Below are 20,456 nucleotides of genomic sequence, written 5' to 3'. Positions count from 1 at the left end.
TGTCACACATATAAAATATTTGCTGAGCTCACCAATGTCTTAAGTATATCTATCCACCAAGTTGTACAACTAAATTCAGTTAGTGTGGCATAAAGTGGTTTTTTATGTCAATGAAATAGCAATGCATACAACAAGCCCCAGTTAGAACCAAGACATCTGGGACCTGCATTCATCCAATCTAAAAAAGCTTATTAACAGTTTTGCTGCCTTGACAGCCACGGAGCCAAATAAAGATAAAAACACACTATGTTGGAAGCAGAAGATTATCCTAATCAAAATGTCACTTCTGAAAATATCTTTTTTAAATGCCAATACTGTAAACAGAAATTTCCACAGTGACAATTAAACATAATTAAATGCTAGATTTCTCTTCATGTTTCTTTCATTCTCTACAACTTATTTTTCTGAACTGAAACTCAATTTCTCTTTCAAGTACATCTTGTTCCTGTCAGGGAAAAATGCAGCTAATATTTTTTTAAATTTATCAAGTAAATTTAAAGGCATATTGGACCATATTTTAAAATCTCAAAGGCCCTGAAGGTATTTTCTCTAACCATAGAGCCTCGGATTAATATACAACAAGACAAAGGGTGAGGTGTAGACATATGCACCCATGAGGATCAGAAGGTACCCTGGCACAGCTGTATCTAAGACAGTAATTTGCTTTTTCTTAGTTTCTAGAAAGTGGCCTACACTGGTCAGTTTTTTTTTTTTTTGGATTTTTAATATGTGTTTCTTTGTTTAAACAGGAATCAGTGACATGTGGAGAGAATCAGATAATGCTGCAAAGAGAAATGAAGGGAAGGTCCAAGCCATGGAAGCAATGGAAGGAAAGAAAATAGATGAACTTGGATAGTCTCATCCACCAGAGGGCAGACAGCAGAAGCAAGAAGAACTACAATCCTGCAGCCTGTGGAACAAAAACCACATTCACAGAAAGATAGACAAGATGAAAAGGCAGACGTCTATGTACCAGATGAGGGAACAAGATAAAACCCCAGAAAAACAACTAAATGAAGTGGAGATAGGCAATCTTCCAGAAAAAGATTTCAGAATAATGATAGTGAAGATGATCTAGAACCTTGGGAAAAGAATGGAGGCAAAAATCGAGAAGATGCAAGAAATGTTCAACAAAGACCTAGAAGAATTAAAGAACAAACAAACAGAGATAAACAATACAATAACTGAAATGAAAACTACACTAGAAGAAATCAGGCTTCCCTGGTGGCGCAGTGGTTGGGAGTCTGCCTGCCGATGCAGGAGACACGGGTTCGTGCCCTGGTCTGGGCAGATCCCAAATGCCGAGGAACAGCTGGGCCCGTGAGCCATGGCCACTGAGCCTGCGTGTCCAGAGCCTGTGCTCTGCAACGGGAGAGGCCACAGCAGTGAGAGGCCCGCACACCGCAAAAAAAAACCAAAAAACAAAAAAAAACTACACTAGAAGGAATCAATAGCAGAATAACTGAGGCAGAAGAACGGATAAGTGACCTGGAAGACAAAATGGTGGAATTCACTGCCGTGGAACAGAATAAAGAAAAAAGAATGAAAAGAAATGAAAACAGCCTAAGAGACCTCTGGAACAACATTAAATGCAACAACATTCGCATCATAGGGGTCCCAGAAGGAGAAGAGAGAGAGAAAGAATCCGAGAGAATAGTTGAAGGGATTATAGTCGAAAACTTCCCTAACATGGGAAAGGAAATAGCCATCCAAGTCCAGGAAGCACGCAGAGTCCCAGGCAGGATAAAACCAAGGACAAACACACCAAAACACATAGTAATCAAATTGACGAAAATTAAAGACAAAGAAAAACTACTGAAAGCAACAAGGGAAAAACAACAAAAACATACAAGGGAACTCCCGTAAGGTTAACAGCTGATTTCTCGGCAGAAACTCTATAACTCAGAAGGGAGTGGCATGATATATTTAAAGTGATGACAGGGAAGAACCTACAACCAATATTACACTACCCAGCATGGATCTGATTCAGATTCAACAGAGAAATCAAAAGCTTCACAGACAAGCAAAAGCTAAGAGAATTCAGCACCACCAAACCAGCTCTACAACAAATGCCAGAGGAACTTCTCTAAGTAGGAAACACAAGAGAAGAAAAGGACCTACAAAAACAAACCCAAAACAATTAAGAAAATGGTAATAGGAACATACATATCAATAATTACCTTAAATGTGAATGGATTAAATGCTCCAACCAAAAGACACAGGCTCGCTGAATGGATACAAAAACATGACCCATATATATGCTGTCTACAAGAGACCCACTTCAGACCTAGGGACACGTACAGACTGGAAGTGAGGGGATGGAAAAATATTCCATGCAAATGGAAATCAAAAGAAAGCTGGAGTAGCAATACTCATGTCAGATAAAATAGACTATAAAATAAAGAATGGTACAAGAGACAAGGAAGGACACTACATAATGATCAAAGGATCAGTACAAGAAGAAGATATAACAATTATCAATATATAGGCACCCAACATAGGAACACCTCAATACATAAGGCAACTGCTAACACTTATAAAAGAGGAAATCAACAGTAACACAGTAATAGCAGGGGACTTTAACACCTCACTTACACAAAATGACAGATCATCTAAACAGAAAATTAATAAGGAAACACAAGCTTTAAAAAACACTATAGACCAGATAGATTTAATTGATATTTATAGGATATTCCATCCAAAAACAGCAGATTACACTTTCTTCTCAAGTGCAAACAGAAATTCTCCAGGATAGATCACATCTTTGGTCACAAATCAAGCCTCAGTAAATTTAGGAAAACTGAAATCATATCAAGCATCTTTTCTGACCACAATGCTATGAGATTAGAAATCAATTACAGGGAAAAAAATGTAAAAAACACAAAAATATGGAGGCTAAACAATACGTTACTAAATAACCAAGAGATCACTGAAGAAATCAAAGAAGAAATCAAAATATACCTAGAGACAAATGACAATGAAAACACGACAATCCAAAACCTATGAGATGCAGCAAAAGCAGTTCTAAGAGGGAAGTTTATAGCAATACAATCCTACCTCAAGAAACAAGAAAAATCTCAAATAAACAATCTAACCTTACACCTAAAGGAACTAGAGAAAGAAGAACAAACAAAACCCAAAGTTAGTAGAAGGAAAGAAATCATAAAGATCAGAGCAGAAATAAATGAAATAGAAACAAAGAAAATGATAGCAAAGATTAATAAAACTAAAAGCTATTTCTTTGAGAAGATAAACAAAATTGATAAACCATTAGCCAGACTCATCAAGAAAAAGAGGGAGAGGACTCAAATCAATAAAATTAGAAATGAAAAAGGATAAGTTACAACAGACACTGCAGAAATACAAAGCATCCTAGGAGACTACTATAGGCAACACTATGCCAATAAAATGGACAACCTGGAAGAAATGGACAAATTCTTAGAAAGGTGTAACCTTCCAAGACTGAACCAGGAAGAAATAGAAAATATGAACAGTCCAATCACAAGTAATGAAATTGAAACTGTGATTAAAAATCTTCCAACAGGGCTTCCCTGGTGGCACAGTGGTTGAGAGTCCGCCTGCCAATGCAGGGGACATGGGTTCATGCCCCGGACTGGGAAGATCCCACGTGCCGCAGAGCAGCTGGGCCCGTAAGCCATGGCCACGGAGCCTGCACGTCTGGAGCCTGTGCTCCACAATGGGAGAGGCCAGAACAGTGAGAGCCCTGCGTACCACAAATAAAAATAAAAATAAAAAATAATCTTCCAACAAACAAAAGTCCAGGACCAGATGGTTTCACAGGTGAATTCTATCAAACATTTAGAGAAGAGCTAACACCCATCCTTCTCAAACTCTTCCAAAAAACTGCAGAGGAAGGAACACTCCCAAACTCATTCTACGAGGCTCCTACCACCCTGATACCAAAACCAGACAAAGATGTCACAAAAAAAGGAAGTTACAGACCATTATCACTGATGAATATAGATGCAAAAATCCTCAACAAAATACTAGCAAACAGAATCCAACAACACATTAAAAGGATCATACACCATGATCAAGTGGGACTTATCCCAGGGATGCAAGGATTCTTCAATATATGCAAACCAATCAATGTGATACACCATATTAAGAAATTGAAGAATAAAAACAATATGATCATCTGATTAGATGCAAAAGAAGCTTTTCACAAAATTCAACACCAATTTATGATAAAAACTCTCCAGAAAGTGGGCATAGAGGGAACCTACCTCAACATAATAAAGGCCATATATGACAAACCCACAGCAAATATCATTCTCAATGGTGAAAAGCTGAAAGCATTTCCTCTAAGATCAGGAAGAAGACAAGGATGTCCACTCTCACCACTATTATTCAACATAGTTTTGGAAGTCCTGGCCATGGAAATCAGAGAAGAAAAAGAAATAAAAGGAATACAAATTGGAAAAGAAGAAGTAAAACTGTCACTGTTTGCAGATTACATGATATTATACATAGAGACTCCTAAAAATGCCACCAGAAAACTACTAGAGCTAATCAATGAATTTGGTAAAGTAGCAGGATACAAAATTAATGCACAGAAATCTCTTGCATTCCTATACACTAATGATGAAAAATCTGAAAGAGAAATTAAGGAAACACTCCCATTTACCATTGCAACAAAAAGAATAAAATACCTAGGAATAAACCTACTTAAGGAGACAAAAGACCTGTATGCAGAAAACTATAAGACAATGATGAAAGAAATTAAAGATGATACAAACAGATGGAGAGATATAACATGTTCTTGGATTGGAAGAATCAACATTGTGAAAATGACTATACTACCTAAAGCAATCTACAGATTCAATGCAATCCCTATCAAACCACTAATGGCATTTTTCACAGAACTAGAACAAAAAATTTCACAGTTTGTATGGAAACACAAAAGACCCCGAATAGCCAAAGCAATCTTGAGAAAGAAAAACGGAGCTGGACAAATCAGGCTCCCAGATTTCAGATTATACTACAAAGCTACAGTAATCAAGACAGTATGGTACTGGCACAAAAACAGAAATATAGATCAATGGAACAGGATAGAAAGCCCAGAGATAAACCCATGCACATATGGTCACCTTATTTTTGATAAAGGAGGCAAGAATATACAATGGAGAAAAGACAGCCTCTTCAATAAGTGGTGCTGGGAAAACTGGACAGCTACATGTAAAAGAATGAAATTAGAACAATCCCTAACATCATTCACGAAAAATAAACTCAAAGTGGATTAGAGACCTAAATGTAAGACTGGACACTATAAAACTCTTAGAGGAAAACATAGGAAGAACACTATTTGACATAAATCACAGCAAGATCTTTTTTGATCCACCTCCTAGAGTAATGGAAACAAAAATAAACAAATGGGACCTAATGAAACTTAAAAGCTTTTGCAAAGCAAAGGAAACTATAAACAAGATGAAAAGACAACCCTCAGACTGGGAGAAAATATTTGCAAATGAATCAACGGACAAAGGATTAGTCTCCAATATATATAAACAGCTTATGCAGCTCAATACTAAAAAACAAACAATCCAATCAAAAAATGGTCAGGGGCTTCCCTGGTGGCACAGTGGTTAAGAATCCACCTGCCAATGTGGGGGACACGGGTTTGAGCCCTGGTCCAGGAAGATCCCACATGCCGCAGAGCAAATAAGCCGGTGTGCCACAACTACTGCATCTGCACTCTAGAACCCACGAGCCACAACTACGGAAGCCTGGAAGCCCACGCACCTAGAGCCCGTGCTCTGCAACAAGAGAAGCCACTGCAATGGAAGCCGGCGCACTGCAACAAAGAGTAGCCCCGGCTCCCTGCAACTAGAGAAAGCCCGCGTGCAGCAACGAAGACCCAACGTAGCCATAAATAAATAAATAAATAATAGACAGTCTGATTCTTGCCACCAGGAATGGACTGGGTTTGGGACTGACAGCTAAAGTAATGCTGGGGACTTCCCTGGTGGTTCAGTGGTTAAGAATCCGCCTGCCAATGCAGGGGACACAGGTTCAAGCCCTGGTCCGGGAGGATCCCACATGCCTCGGTGCAACTAAGCCCGTGTGTCACAACTACTGAGCCTGCGCTCTAGAGCCCGCGAGCCACAAATACTGAAGCCTGTGGGCCTAGAGCCCGTGCTCTACAGTAAGAGAAGCCGCCACACTGAGAAGCCCTCCCACTGCAACAAAGAGTAGCCCCCCCTCACCGCAACTAGAGAAACATGCGCAGTGGAGAAGACCCAATGCAGCCTAAATAAATAAATAAATAAAAATTTAATATCTACTTCTAGATACAAGACATGACATAATATATGAACTGACACCTATTGTCTGCAGATTACTGATGCACACACATCCTTCACTGTGGAACGGTCCTCTCTCCCTCTGGATAGACTGTCCTGTACTATTGGGAGTGCACACAAAAATGGTATAGAAAGCAGAGGCCCTATTCAGACCAGTCACACACATCAGTCCACGTTTTTAAGTTTTTTTGTTTTTGTTTTTGACTGCACGGCATGTGGCATCTTATTTCCCCGTCCAAGGATCGAACCTGTGTCTCCTGCATTGGAAGCACGGAGACTTAACTACTGGATCACCAGGGAAGTGCCAGTCCACTTTTTTAACCTATGCATTTTAGTGCTGTAAAATTCCCTCTCCGCACTGCTTGAGCTGTGTCTCATAAATTTTGACATACCTTCCTTTTCATTGTTAGATGGGTTTTTATTTCCTTGCGATTTCTTCTTTGACAAGTAGATTATGTAGAAGTGTGTTGCACCGTTTCCCAGTGTTTTGGGAATCTTCCTGTGTTCCTTCTATTACTGATTTCTAGTTTCATCCCACTGTGATGGAGAAAACACCTTGTATGTTTTCTATTGAGGATTGTTTCGTGGTTCAGGGAATGGTCTATCTCTGTATGCATTCCATGCCACTTGAAAGGAATGTGCATTCTGATACTGTTGCATGGAGTGGTCTACAAATGTCAACTAGACCCTGTTGTCTGATGTGCTGTTGAGTTCTTCTATGGTGTTTCTGAATTTCTGCCTAGTTGTTCTCTCAATTGTCAAGAGAGGGGTTTTGAAGTCTTGAACTATAATTACAGATGTGTCTATTTCTCTTCTTAGTTCTATCAGTTTCTGCTTCACACAGTCTGCAGCTCTGCTGCTCAGTGCATACACACTCAGGATTGCTCTTTTCCTTGGTGGGTTGACCCTTCTATTATTACAAAATGACAATTCCTGTCTCTGATAATTTTCTATCCTCTAAAGTCTACTTTATCTGACATTTACATAGCCACTCCTGCTTTCCTTTGATGTTTGCATAATATTTTTTCCATTCTTTTACTTTTATCCTGCCTGTATCTTTGTATTTGAAGTGAGTTTCTTAGTCCGGTCATGTTTTTTAATCCACTCTGACAATCTCTTTTAACTGGTATACTTAGACCATTGCATTTCATTGAATTAGCGACATATTAGGGCTAAAGTCTGTCATGTTATTTATTTTTTTTCTGTTTGTTCTCTCTGCTTTATTTTTTTCTTTTTCCTATTCCTGGAGGTTACTTGAACATTTTTTTAAATTCCATTTTTATTTATCTACCGTTTTTGAGGGCATCTTTTTGTATAGTTTTTTTAGTGCTTGCTCTAGGTATTACATTATACATATACAATTAGTCAACAGGTATTGTCATTTTATCAGTTCAAGTGAAGTAGAGAAACCTTACCTTCTTTGCACCTCTTAACCCTTCCTTGATTATAATACAATTTTCTTAAGTACTTCCTCTACATACTTTTAGAACCTCACCTGACATTGTTATAATTGTGCTTCAATCATGACATAATTTAGAAAATTCAAGAGGAGAAGGAAAACATATTATATTTACTCATATTTTTGCACTCTCCATGTTCTTTCTTCCTTCCTGATGTTCTAAACTTCCTTATTCTTTCATCATTTCCTTTCTGTTTAGAGAACTTCCTTTAGCCATACTTTTAGGGAAGGCCTGCTGGTGACAAATTCTCTTGATTCCCCTTTCATTTGTGAAGGATATTTTCTCTAATGGAATCCTAGGTTCTTATTTTTCAGCACTTGAAAAATATTGTGCCACTTCCCTTGGACCTCCATGGGCCGATGAGAAATCTGGTGTCATTCTAATTGCTTTTTCCTCTATAGGTAGAATGTTGCGTTTCTCTGGCTGCTTTCAAGATTTTTCTTGTCTTTCTTCCCCAGAAATTTAATTTCGATGTGTCTTGGCACGGATTTCATGGCAGGGGTGGCCTTGTTACCACTGGACCACAAGTCCTGAGTCTTCTCTAGGCCTCTTCTGACACAACCCCAATGGGGAGGGAGAGGAATGCCTTACTACTGTCAGGAGTGGGAGGAGGCCAGCCTCCCCACATGGTCTCCACTGACATTGGCCTCAGATCGGGGGTAAGAGTGAGGCAACAATGTAAAATCAACTTAAAACCACAATGAGATACCACACAAACCAGTTAGAATGGCTGTTATTAAAAAGACACATGATAGCAAGTTTGGGTGAGAATAGTGAACAACTGAAACTCTCACACACAGTTGGTAGGAACGTAAAACTGTACAAGCTTCAAAACTAGTGGCTAATGTCTTAAAAAGTTAAACATACACCTACTATATGATCCATCCAACCTATTCCAGGTCCCCAAGAGGAACAAAAGTATAAATCCATACAAAATACTAATTCAGCAATAAAAAGAAGTAAACTACTGATACAGGATGCAACATGGGCGAATTGCAAAATAATGATGTCAAGTACAAAATGATATATACCTTCCCCCAAAAAAGGAGCATAGAGTATGATTCTATTTATACAAAACTCTAGAAACGGAAAACCAACCTTAGTGACAAAAAGGAGATCAGTGGTTGCCTGGGGATGTGGAAGAAGTAAAGAAGGGTAGGAGGGAGGTATTACAAGGAGGCATTCCAGACAGCAGGAAGGAGGACAGGCATATGAGAAGATGTCCCAGCTGAGTCCATGTATTTTAGGTACCTTCCAGGAAATTGCAAACATTTTCACTACATATCATTGACTCTATGACACTTGATCATGTGTGGGTGCAAAGGAGATGCCACCACTCATAAACAAACAGAAACAGTATCTCCGCCTCAGCACCCTTTCTCGTGTTCCAGCACTCTTATGCATTTATTTCTTTAATATTTTTGCTGATATTTCAATAAAATTTTGAGAGGGAGTAGAGGAAAATGCGTATGCTTAATTAACCAGAATTGTAAATTTTCTTTACTCAGAATTTTAGTTTATTATTCATTGGTTGCCATGTATAAATCATTGATAACAATTCTTAACTACACTCACATAATTTAATGTTTAAAGAAACCCAATGGATGAATTATTTTGTGAATGCTCATTTCCTAGATGTCCTTTTCTATTTTTAATATTTTTAAAAATTTTGAAATAATTTTAAACTTACAGAAAAAGTATGTGAACAAAACAAAGGACTCCATATACCCTTCACCTAGAGACCCCATTCAAGTTTCGCCAACTTTTCCAAAAATGTCCTTCATAGCAAAAGTATCAACTCTAGAAACATATTTTGCACTTACTTGTCACGTCTCTTCAGTCTGAGACCTCCCTTGACTTTCATGATCTTAACATTTTTTAAGACTCCAGATAAGCAGAATTTCCCCATCAAGCTTATCAGATATTTTCCCATTATTCAATTCAAGTCATGCATGATGGGCAGGAATATTACAGAAGCGATGCCATGTTGTTTTAAATGCATCCTAAGAGGGGGCACAACACTTGAGTAAAGTAGCGTCTGCCAGGTTTCTTCACTACAGAGTTACTTTTTTCCCTTTTATAATTAACATCTATTTTGTGGAAAGATACTAGAGATTATGTAACATCTCATTCCTCATCCAACTTTCACCCATTAGTTTTAGCATTGATTAATGTTTCTTGCCCGAATTATTACTAAGATGGTTGCCAAGTAGTGATTTTCTAATTCCATCATCCCTTCCAGTTTTATTAATTGGCATTGTACTTATGATAAGGTAAAGCTTTCTCTTCTCCCCATAAATTGAACACATTCATGTATCCCATGAATGTGTGGAATAAAATATTCCTATTTTATACAGTAAGATAATGTTACTATCATTCTTTATTTTGCTTCTTAAATTGTCCCAGATTTAGTTAATAGGAGCCTCTTCAAGCTGGCTTCTACGTCCTTTGGACATGTTCCTATCATTCTTTGACCACTTCCTTACTTTTTAGCGTAATAAGATGTTCCAGGTTCATCTTGTATTTCCCAGTGCCAAGCCTTGAATTAACCATTTCTCCAAGGATACCTGGTTCCACTTAATGGGGAATATCATTTAGAACACAAATCTGGTTGCTACGGTTTACCATGCATTTGATGAGTCCACCTCATAACATATATGCCAAATCAGTTAACACAAATTTAGACTATGTGAGTAGAGGTACTAAACACAGAAGGTTGTAAAGTGATTCCATTCTACTTGGAGTGGGTCAGACCACATTTGGGAAAATGCAGTGAACTTAGTTTGCCACATCTTCAATAGACAGAGATTTAAAAATTCCATGGAGATTGTATGAAGACCGCATTATTCTGCTTTTTAAAAATTGTAGTATAGTTGAGTTATAATGTTGTATTAGTTTTAGGTATACAGCAAAGTGATTCATATATATTTATCAAGATATAATCTTTTTCAGATTCTTTTCCATTATGGGTTATTATAAGATATTAAGTATAGTTCCCTGTGGTATAACTTGTTGTTTATCTATTTTCTATATAGTGGTGTGTATCTGTTAATCCCAAACTCCTAACTTATTCCTCCCTCTCCCCCTTTCCCCTTTGGTAACCATAAATTTGTTTTCTATGTCTGTGGGTCTGTTTCTGGTTTGTAAATAAGTTCATTTGTATCAATTTTTAGATTCCACATATAAGTGATATCATATGGTGCAGGATTTCCCACTCTTGTGACTAGGCCGGAACCAAGACATATGGCTGCCCTGAGCACCATTCCAACCCATAATTTTCAAATAATTATCCTATTTAACAAGATGAGAGAAACTGAAAATTGTATACTTCTTGGTATTAAAAATAATGAATTTATTGCAACGTTTCACATCATATAACCTCTTGAGAATTACGTTAAACTGCTTACAATATAAACAAAGTAGATGGCTTGATCCTAATAAGCAACAGAATTTCTGATCACCAAGTTGTTTGACTGTTAGGTGCCTAGCCCTAGGCTTTGAGATCAGTCTTACGTTTGCCCCATGTATCTTACCTACGTATATTGCAAAAATATTCTACTTTGGTGGCAGCCAAACCATTTCACATCTTGCCAGTTAAGTGAGGAGCTATGTGTGAAATCTATATTAAGATTATAGTTCTAACTTATTGTAGCAACATCAAGCATTCGTTATAGATTGATGCCAGACTGCTAACTACTTGCCTGCCCTGAGCAAGCCAATGAGAGCACTAAAAGTATTATATCTTACAAACATTTCAAAGAGTTTGTGGAATCTAAGTCATTATTGCCATTTTCACCTTATTGCTTCATACTATTTAATTAAAATATCATTACCCAAGACTCTAATGCAACGATTTCTAGGCATGGTTTTGTAATGCCTCAAAATATCTTCAAACACAGTTAAAGGTAGTATAAATGTATACTTCTAAATCACCTGGAAACAAGATTAATTTCACTCTAAAGTAGTTATTGAAACACCATATTGTGTGCAGCACTTTGATAAGCTTCTCAAATGATAAAATGTTAGAAATAAATAAACTAAGTAAGAAATAAACTAAACTAAGTAAACTGTACAGGTTTAAAAAAAAAATGAGATGTAAGTATCCTCAATACCAGTATATGTTACCTTTGCTACTGTTTGGGCCGGGGCACGAACCCGTGTCCCCTGCATCGGCAGGCGGACTCTCAACCACTGCGCCACCAGGGAAGCCCTTTGCTACTGTTTTAAATAACATTCATGTGCTCTCTTTAAAGTGCCTCGCTTCAGTGAGTTTTCTTAAAACAGACCTAGCTAACAAAATCTGTAAAGGGAACATATTGTCAGGTCTTATATATTTTCAAAACTAAAGTAAAGCTATGTCACTAATGCCAGTGCCTCAGCACGAAAAAAAATCACCACAAAGCACAGATAATAAAACTTGGTACCACCTATTTCAATTTGTAATTGGTAAATGGAGATCTTAGCTTATGTCACTGTTTCTTACAATGTGGCCCAGGAATTAAATATGTGACCATCATTTGTGCTACTTCTTACTAAATTCAGGTTCCTAGGCTCCTCTTCTGATCTCTTGAAGCAATTTTTATGAGAACTATTAACCAAAGGCCTGGGAGCTTTGAGGAGAATGATAGATCAATATGTCCAATTTACACTAGTTCCACTGGTTTTCAAGTATGAGGAAACTTTCCAGTTTTGTAAAGTACATGTAATTCTACTCTCAAAACGATGCTCTCTCATGATCAAAACTGTTGCATAAGGACTTGATTTCAGTAGAAGAGAACTTATCCATTTTCTCCCTTTAATTATTTAAAGTGCACATCAACCCTTAAAAATTAACTACTCATCACTGCAATCCAAGCTAATGGGGATGTATGTAATATGTTACCGAAAAAATGAATAAAATACAGAGCATATACTTTTGTCCTTGTTTGTTTTTTAGTGAGGAGGTTTAATGATTTTACAAAACAATTCTGCCATCCCTTAAGATTCAGCAGTGGAACTGAAAAAGTGAGCATTTAAAACCAAGTTGGATTTATTTCTTAATTATGTATATAGAAAGTTTACATACATTCCAAACTCTATTACTGTCACTTGGAGAGAATCTTGGGAATTATAAAAGTCAGCAAATGAGAATAGCATCTATTAAAAACAATTCATTTATTCTCCCTAGGAAAATGTACTTATATTCTAGAGAAGAAACCCTCTAAATGTATTTATTTTATGTTTCTTTTGATACAATTAACACACTGTGCCACAGAGGGTTATTATATTTCTCCTTTAAATACAGTGTATAGTCTCTAATCTTTACACTAAAGGCAAAGAAAGGAATTCTAGTAGCTCCAGCAATTCTACTCTGCTTTTGTATATGCACTTCCTTTGCTAACACTTTTCGCAAAAACAAGAATCAAGACATATATTGTAGGACTTTATAACTATACAACAGTGATTCTCAGTTGAGATAATGGTCATATCTCCCAAGACAGTACATGGTTAACTTAAAAGTTGGTCAGAAAAACAAGAGATTTTGCAAATCTTGGTTATGTGAAACCCGTTATGATCACACCCTTGTCCTCTCCCTTTTTGTGCTGGGACATTAATTCGCAGTCTTATTTTCTCTGCAGTTATCATTCTCCTCTCTTCAGTCCTGGAGAAGGTGTTCCATCCTCTGCTATCTCTTTCCTCCTGCCTCGTTTCAGCCTTAAGACACCGCGGTCATGTAAACGCCCAAGTATGACCACAACGGATTTTTTTGGCGGGGGGGGCGGGGATCTCGACCCTCCCACGTCCTCTCGCAGCGGGTCCGTGCCCAGCTGGACGGTTGGACAGGAAAGGAGGGGACCGTGGGCGTCCCTCCCCGCTGGCCTCTGCAGCTGCCCAGCGCCCTGGCAACCGGAGGGACGCTTTGCCGGTGCCTGGTTTCAGTCCCCCGTTCTCATTTTCTCCTGTTCTCCCACTTTTCCATTCTCCTACTGTATTTTTGTCATCAATTCTTTGATGGCGAGAGAAAACAGCTCAGAGCTGTCTCCTTCCCATAAATACGCGTGTGCTTTTCCCGAACCTTTATCTGCCCCCTCTCTCCCCCTAACAGGTAGGGGGGCCGCAAGGCAAAGGATGCTCCTTTCTTCCAGAGACCAATGTCAGCGCCTCAGCTTGGCAATTTCGTTCCACACGCCCGCACCTACAGAAGCCTACTTCCTACCAGTTCAGTTTTCTCCCAGGTAACCTTATTCCATCCCATTGCTAAGCACTTCCTCCACCTTTTACGGGTTCTACTACTGCCTACGTTTGGGGGAAAACGCGCAAGACAGTGTGAATTCCAGGAAGAAAGTGAGCGTGTGTAAGGCTGAGTGTGTGCATCCGTCTGTCTCAGCCTGTCCGGGCCCCGTGCATGTGGTTGCAAGGTGCAAGACAGTCAGACACCTCAAACTTGCCATGCCAGGATAAGGCTTGTCCCTCCAGAGCTTACCTGTCCGCGCCCAAGTAACCGAAGAACCGCCCGCGCGGCCGCGTTCCAGGACACCTGGCCCGGACAGAGAGAGAGAACTGGGGCCACAGGGGCGTCCCTCCCGCGCATCTCTTCTGTCTCCCTCCTTCCCTCCGGGGTGTCCTGAACCCCCAAAGACAAACGGGACCGCCCGCACCTGCAGCGCCTTACCTCAAACAGGGGACCGATCTTGTTCTTCTCCAGGTAAGCCTGGATCCGGGATTGCTGATGAGAGGCCATGGAGAGACCGATGGGCCGCGGAGAGTGCGGGAGACCGCGCGGCCGTGCGCCTCTGCCCGGGGACACCCCTGCTTTCCCCTGGACCGGGGCCGGGACAGGAGCTCGGGAGCCCGGGCTCCCCCGGCGCGGCGCGGCGCGGCGAGCTCGGCTCCCGGCGCGGACGTGGGCTGCAGCCGCTGGAGCCGCGAGCGCGTGGGGCGCCGAGAGCCGGAAGCCGGGGCGCGGCGCCGCCAACTCAGACAACTCGGAGGCGAAGGGAGCACTCATTCATCGCGCTCTCCTCCTCCCCGAGCCCCACGGCTCTCCGCCGCGCCCGCGCGGGGGCACCTGGAGCAGAGGTTCCAGGTTCCTGTCTCTCTGGGCTGCAGCGGCGGGAATCAGGGGGCGGGAGGCGAGCCGGGAGGCGCGGCTCTGCCTAGAACGGCGCAGGGGGGCGCCCTCGGGCGGGCCGGGGCCGCGGGGCTCGAACTCGCGGGGAGCGTGCGTGTGCGTGCGTGTCCGCGCCGACGGTGGGTGCCCGCTCTCCCAGGTTACGGGAACACCCGCCCGGGCTTCTCCCCAGTCTCTGCTCGCCCTGCCCGCTGCTCCCTAGCGACAGCGCCGCTCCGAAAGCCAATGGTGAAGGTGCTTCTTTCAAAGTGCACATAAATCTGGCGCTTGTTGGCTACTCCTTGGCAGCTACAAAGGCAGTTCGAAAGGGGGTCGTCCCCACCGCCCCTTCTGAGCCTCTCCTCGCACCTGCTGCGCTGCCCCCGCTAGCTCAGGGGCCGAGATGGGGAGAGTTGTGAGAAGGTGCTTGAGTCTGAGGGTCTGCCACGAACATGAAGTTGCCTTCCTTCAGGTGGTCTGGCTTGGCTTGGAGCAAGTCGACGGGAGGAGAATGCAGCTGGAAACTCCCAAGGTGCAGACGCCCAGAGGCTGGGGCAAACCTTTAGCTTTTGACAGGAAGAAGAGATGGAAGCGAGCCAGCCCTCCCTCCCAGTTTGCCTTCCTAATCCTCGTATAATTATGTGGATTACAACCCACACGTAATTATGGCTATATATCTATAGCTACATCTCAAATACTACGCTAGTGCACTTAACGATGTTTCCTATAGATGCTTCCTGAGCTCCTCAAATTTAGCCAGGAACTTTTTATCATGCAGCAGTTTCCGAGGGAAGATCTCCAGACAGCAGAGGTTCCTTCACAAGCTCTTTATTGTGGAAAAACGAAAAACAAAAAAAAGCAATCATTGAGGCCTCCAGTGACGAGTTCCCTGTCTCCTAACCATGATGTGCTATCAAAATAAAAAGATTTATATTAGTAAACATGAAAGTTAGAATGAAGGGAGCAGTTATCCTAAAGCAGACTGCAACAGAGTAGATTTCCTTTTCTTTCGCCACTTTCTAGATTTCTGTAATTCATAATATCTTTATTGGTGTCAGTGTTTTTTCTTTCTTTCTTTTTTTTTGATAAATTTATTTATCTTGGCTGCATTGGGTCTTCATTGCTGTGCGCAGGCTTTCTCTAGTTGTGGCGAGCAGGGGCTACTCTTCGTTGTAGGTTTCGGAGCACGGGCTCTAGGCGCACACCCTAGAGCGCAGGCTCAGTAGTTGTGGTGCATGGGCTTAGCTGCTCCGCGGCATGTGGGATCTTCCCGGCCCAGGGCTCAAACCCGTGTCCCCTGCATTGGCAAGCGGATTCTTAACCACTGCACCACCAGGGAAGTCCCAGTGTTTTTTCATCTGTATTTTAAATGAACTACTTAAGTAGAAACATGCACTAGTTAAGAATGGAATATCCCCAAAAGTACTGTTAATTCTATTTAATAATTCAGATTATTATTCTGCCAGAATATCTAAGAGCATAACCATCACTGATAACCTGAAATAGACATGATTTGGGTTGAAAAGATGCCCAAGTTAATACTTTTACAATCAGACTCAGGTGATCTGCCCAGGGAGAGCTAAACTGAATAGCAGTGAGGTGCCCAGGGTTCTCACATATTTTCCGTTGCGGATCAAAAGCATACTCACTTATATATATTTTTAATATGTTCAGGAGAAATTAAATATATAGAGTGAATATCAACATTTTTATTTGCTATTAGGTATGGTACACAGCCATCTATGACTCAGCTAAAAAGGCAGGCATTTTTGACACCACACATAGCACTGGAGAATCAGAACAGTACCTTATTCTAAGAGAACTGAGGAAGATGCTTCTTTAAATCAGACTATTAACCTACTTATTAAGCCTTCACCATACTCAGAGCACTGCATCTAGGGCCTTGAATGGAAAAGACAAAGCATTGCTGGCAAAATACTTAAGCAGTAAAGGGAAGATCATGAAGATATATACATTTATGTATATATGTATATCAAAACACTGGACGTCCCCAAATTACATTTTTAAAATTCAGGAAACATTTCAGAAGTTTTTCAAGGCCTACCTTAAATACCGTCTCCTCCACAAAGCATTTCTTCGTTCTTTCCATTTATGCCCAAACCTGACTTCATTACTAAAATAAATATTTATTGCACAGGCTCTGCATGGCAGACATTACGTTAGGAGTGACGATTCAAAGGTGAAGGGCCTTGTCTTTGTTCTCAGGTGTTCAGTCTTTTTGAGGCAATTGGCATATACACGAATAATGACATTATAATGCGTGGTGCTAACATAGATAAATAAAACATGCTGTGTGCATACCGAAGGATGAAAAAATGACCTGTGCCCGAATAATCAAGGAACGCTCCATGAAGGAGATTGTGTTTGAGCAAACTGTCAAAGGAAGAGTAAAATTTTAAAGTTTTCCAGATAGCATTTGTGGAGTGAGGATGGGGATAACGTTGCAGGCTTCGGCATTAAAAAAATAGCATATGCTGGGCTTCCCTGGTGGCGCAGTGGTTGAGAGTTCGCCTGCCGATGCAGGGGACGCGGGTTCCTGCCCCGGTCCGGGAAGATCCCACATGCCGCGGAGCGGCTGGGCCCCTGAGCCATGGCCGCTGAGCCTGCGCGTCCGGAGCCTGTGCTCCGCGACGGGAGGGGCCACAACAGTGAGAGGCCCGCGTACCGCAAAAAAAAAAAAAAAAAAAAAAAAATAGCATATGCAAAGGCACAGAGGCACAAAACAGCCTGGTGATTAGAGAAACATAGGGTGGATATGGAGGAAGATTGGCGTGTGTGGTTAAAAATGTAAGCAGAGTTCAGCTCATTAAAGGTCTCACTTGCTAAGAGACACAGGCTTGCATCTTCTGGGTGATGAGAAGTGACTAAAGAGTTTTGAGCAGAGGAGTGTTATGGTCAGGTAAAAGTTTTAGAAAGATTGCTTTGGTTACAACATGCATAATAGATTGAAAAAGAATGACACAGGGAGAGCAAAACTAATTTAGGGTACAGAATCCCCAAGCAAATCATGAGGGCCAGCCTTTGGACTGGAGATAAAAGGATGGAGAGGATGGGAAATAGTCAAGGAACATTTAAAGACTCATTTGTTGATTACCTTTATGTAGGATGAAATTAGAAGAGGCAATCAAAGATGACACTCTGACTTCTACAATGAAGCTAAACGATTATAAATTATTTGCCCAAGTCCCCCAATGAATAATTGATTGGGCCAGATTTTGATTCAGTATTTTCAAACTCAAGCTGAAGCTACTTCCATTTTTTATCCTGTCTCCTGAAAATTAGTCAAGAATTTAGTTTCCAGATATCAGTATCCTTTGGTAGAAAGGGTTATGTCTCATGACATGGCACATAGTAGGTACTCAATAAATAGCAGTTAAATGAATTAATTAAATTTTAGTAGCTCAATTCAATCCAGCTATGTTCTTTCAGGCTAAACTTTGCCTCTGACATGTGTCAATTATGTTTTGTTTTCTTCCATTTAATTAATTGCATGCATATTTTAGTCTCTCTTTTAAATTGCAAACTCTCTAAAATCATGAACTGTATCTTAATAATTCTCTTGCACTTTATAGCATGCAACATAGTATATTTTCATACAATATGTTTTTCATAAACATATCTTTAATTAATATCCTATTGCTATACATTTTGAGAATTTCATTTAGTCTCTTTAAGGTTGGCTGACAAATAACCACTTTTTTTAAAATTAATTAATTAATTTATTTATTTTTGGCTGCGTTGGGTCTTTGTTGCTGCGCATGGGCTTTCTCTAGCCACGGCGAATGGGGACTACTCGTCATTGCTGTGCGCCACGGGCTTCTCATTGCGGTGGCTTCTTTTGTTGCAGAGCACGGGCTCTAGAGCGCAGGCTCAGTAGTTGTGGTGCACACGCTTAGTTGCTATACAGCATGTGGGATCTTCCCAGGCCAGGGCTCGAACCCATGTCCCCTGCATTGGCAGGCGGATTCTTAACCACTGCGCCACCAGGGAAGTCTGTAACCACTGTCTTGGATTGAATGGACCAGCATTCTTCTGCAAACATAGCACAGTACCTTTATGATGCTTTCCCTTTTTTTTGGCTCGAGCACAGCATGAAAAGGCCATTTTCAGTGAGACTGTCTTGACCTCATTGTGCTACAGAAGTGCCTATCAGCATAATTTACAAATATACACAATCCAATTTATAGAATGTTCTAAAGCCCTTGTGTAACTCCATCTTGCACAGCTCCTGAAACAAATAATTTTTGATGAGAGACAAGAGAACAATGGTGAAGGCCAGTAGACCTAATTAGGAAGTATAAACAATGTAATCCCTTGAAATTAATTAAATACTGAAATAAGAAACAGAGAAGCTCTGTACGGGTTTCTTGAATTTAGGCTGCTAGCCTGAAGCGTATTTGTCCCCTTCCTGTATCTCTCTCACCTTGCCACTTCCTTTTTTTTCTTTTTTTGGCCATACCACACGACTCGCAGGATCTTAGTCTCCGACCAGGGATCAAACCCATGCCCCTGGCAGTGAGAGCACCAAGTCCTAACCCCTGAATCGCCAGGGAATTCCCTCACCTTGCCACTTTAAAACAGCCAGAGACTTCTATTTTCCCAAAGAACTCAGTGTATCACCCAGGATTTTCATTTTTATCCTATTAAGTGGAGAGGTGGCATCAGAGACTGAAATAAAGGGAGTTCTGGAAGAGATAAAGCAGACAAGTGGGGGCATAGAAAAGTCCTGAATGGGGAACTTCCTAAATGTAATTTGATTTCAATTAAATTACAAATTGTCAAAAAATTAATGATAATTATGCTTTAAACCACATAAAACTATTACATGGTGGGATTTCTATATATGGAAACTTTCAAAATACATGTTTCAGGAAAGAATTCAAAAGATGCCTGGGTATACTTTGATGCTAATGCAAGAATATTTATTACCACTTCACATAGTATAATATACCTTTAGTTATAAAGACTGATTTCCACATACTGTTAGATCTGTGATTAGCCTGAGGACCAATATCTGTGTTAGCATGTGTGAAGGATCATTTAGGTCTCCCCTGAATTTGATTCTCTCTTTAGTATCTCCTTAGGAAAATGTAGACTGTTTTCTTGTGTACTCTTAGGTGGTGGTCCAAATCCAGCTGAAATGGGGAGGGGGTGGGGGGACACATTATTTGGGAGTCTACCAGCATTATCATTGAGAACACTGACCTCAGAGTTCTAGCCCAGGATAAAATCTAGGCGTTGCCATTTACTAGCTGTGTGATGTTCAGCAAGCTACTTAACCTCTCTATCCTCAGTATCCTCATGTGTAAACTAAAGGTAAATAGTACATAGTTCATCAGTTTATTATGAGGATTACACAAGCTAATGCAGGAAGCATGCATATGGGGCCAGGTACAGAGGAAAGATTCAATAAAGGGTAGTGCTAATATTGTCATTATTGTCATCATGTCATCATCATTATCACCACCATCATTATCAAGTCCCTGAGATTTAGACTTGCAAAATTCACGTAAGCTGTAACAAACCAATTACCTGAAGAAGTCCTACGTAGAAAGAATGTCT

The 20,456-nt window shown here is 40.6% G+C and overlaps 1 protein-coding gene across 2 annotated transcripts in view; it reads right to left on the bottom strand.

The window, feature by feature from the left end:
• The window catches only part of LOC309974341 (uncharacterized protein C8orf34), a gene marked incomplete at both ends in the record, with an annotated part of 325,219 nt that extends 310,448 nt beyond the window's left edge, over positions 1 to 14,771 (bottom strand). For both annotated transcript variants that reach the window (XM_082858975.1, XM_082858976.1), the window contains one exon: positions 14,436 to 14,771. In XM_082858975.1, the coding sequence (XP_082715101.1) occupies positions 14,436 to 14,771 (336 nt within the window). The remainder of the gene's footprint in view (positions 1 to 14,435) is intronic.
• Between the last annotated feature and the right edge of the window lie 5,685 nt (positions 14,772 to 20,456).

This window comes from Leucopleurus acutus (genome assembly GCF_964270905.1).
Source record: "Leucopleurus acutus genome assembly, chromosome: 17".
Classification (NCBI taxonomy): domain Eukaryota; kingdom Metazoa; phylum Chordata; class Mammalia; order Artiodactyla; family Delphinidae; genus Leucopleurus; species Leucopleurus acutus.
This window is presented reverse-complemented; position numbering and strand designations above follow the sequence as displayed.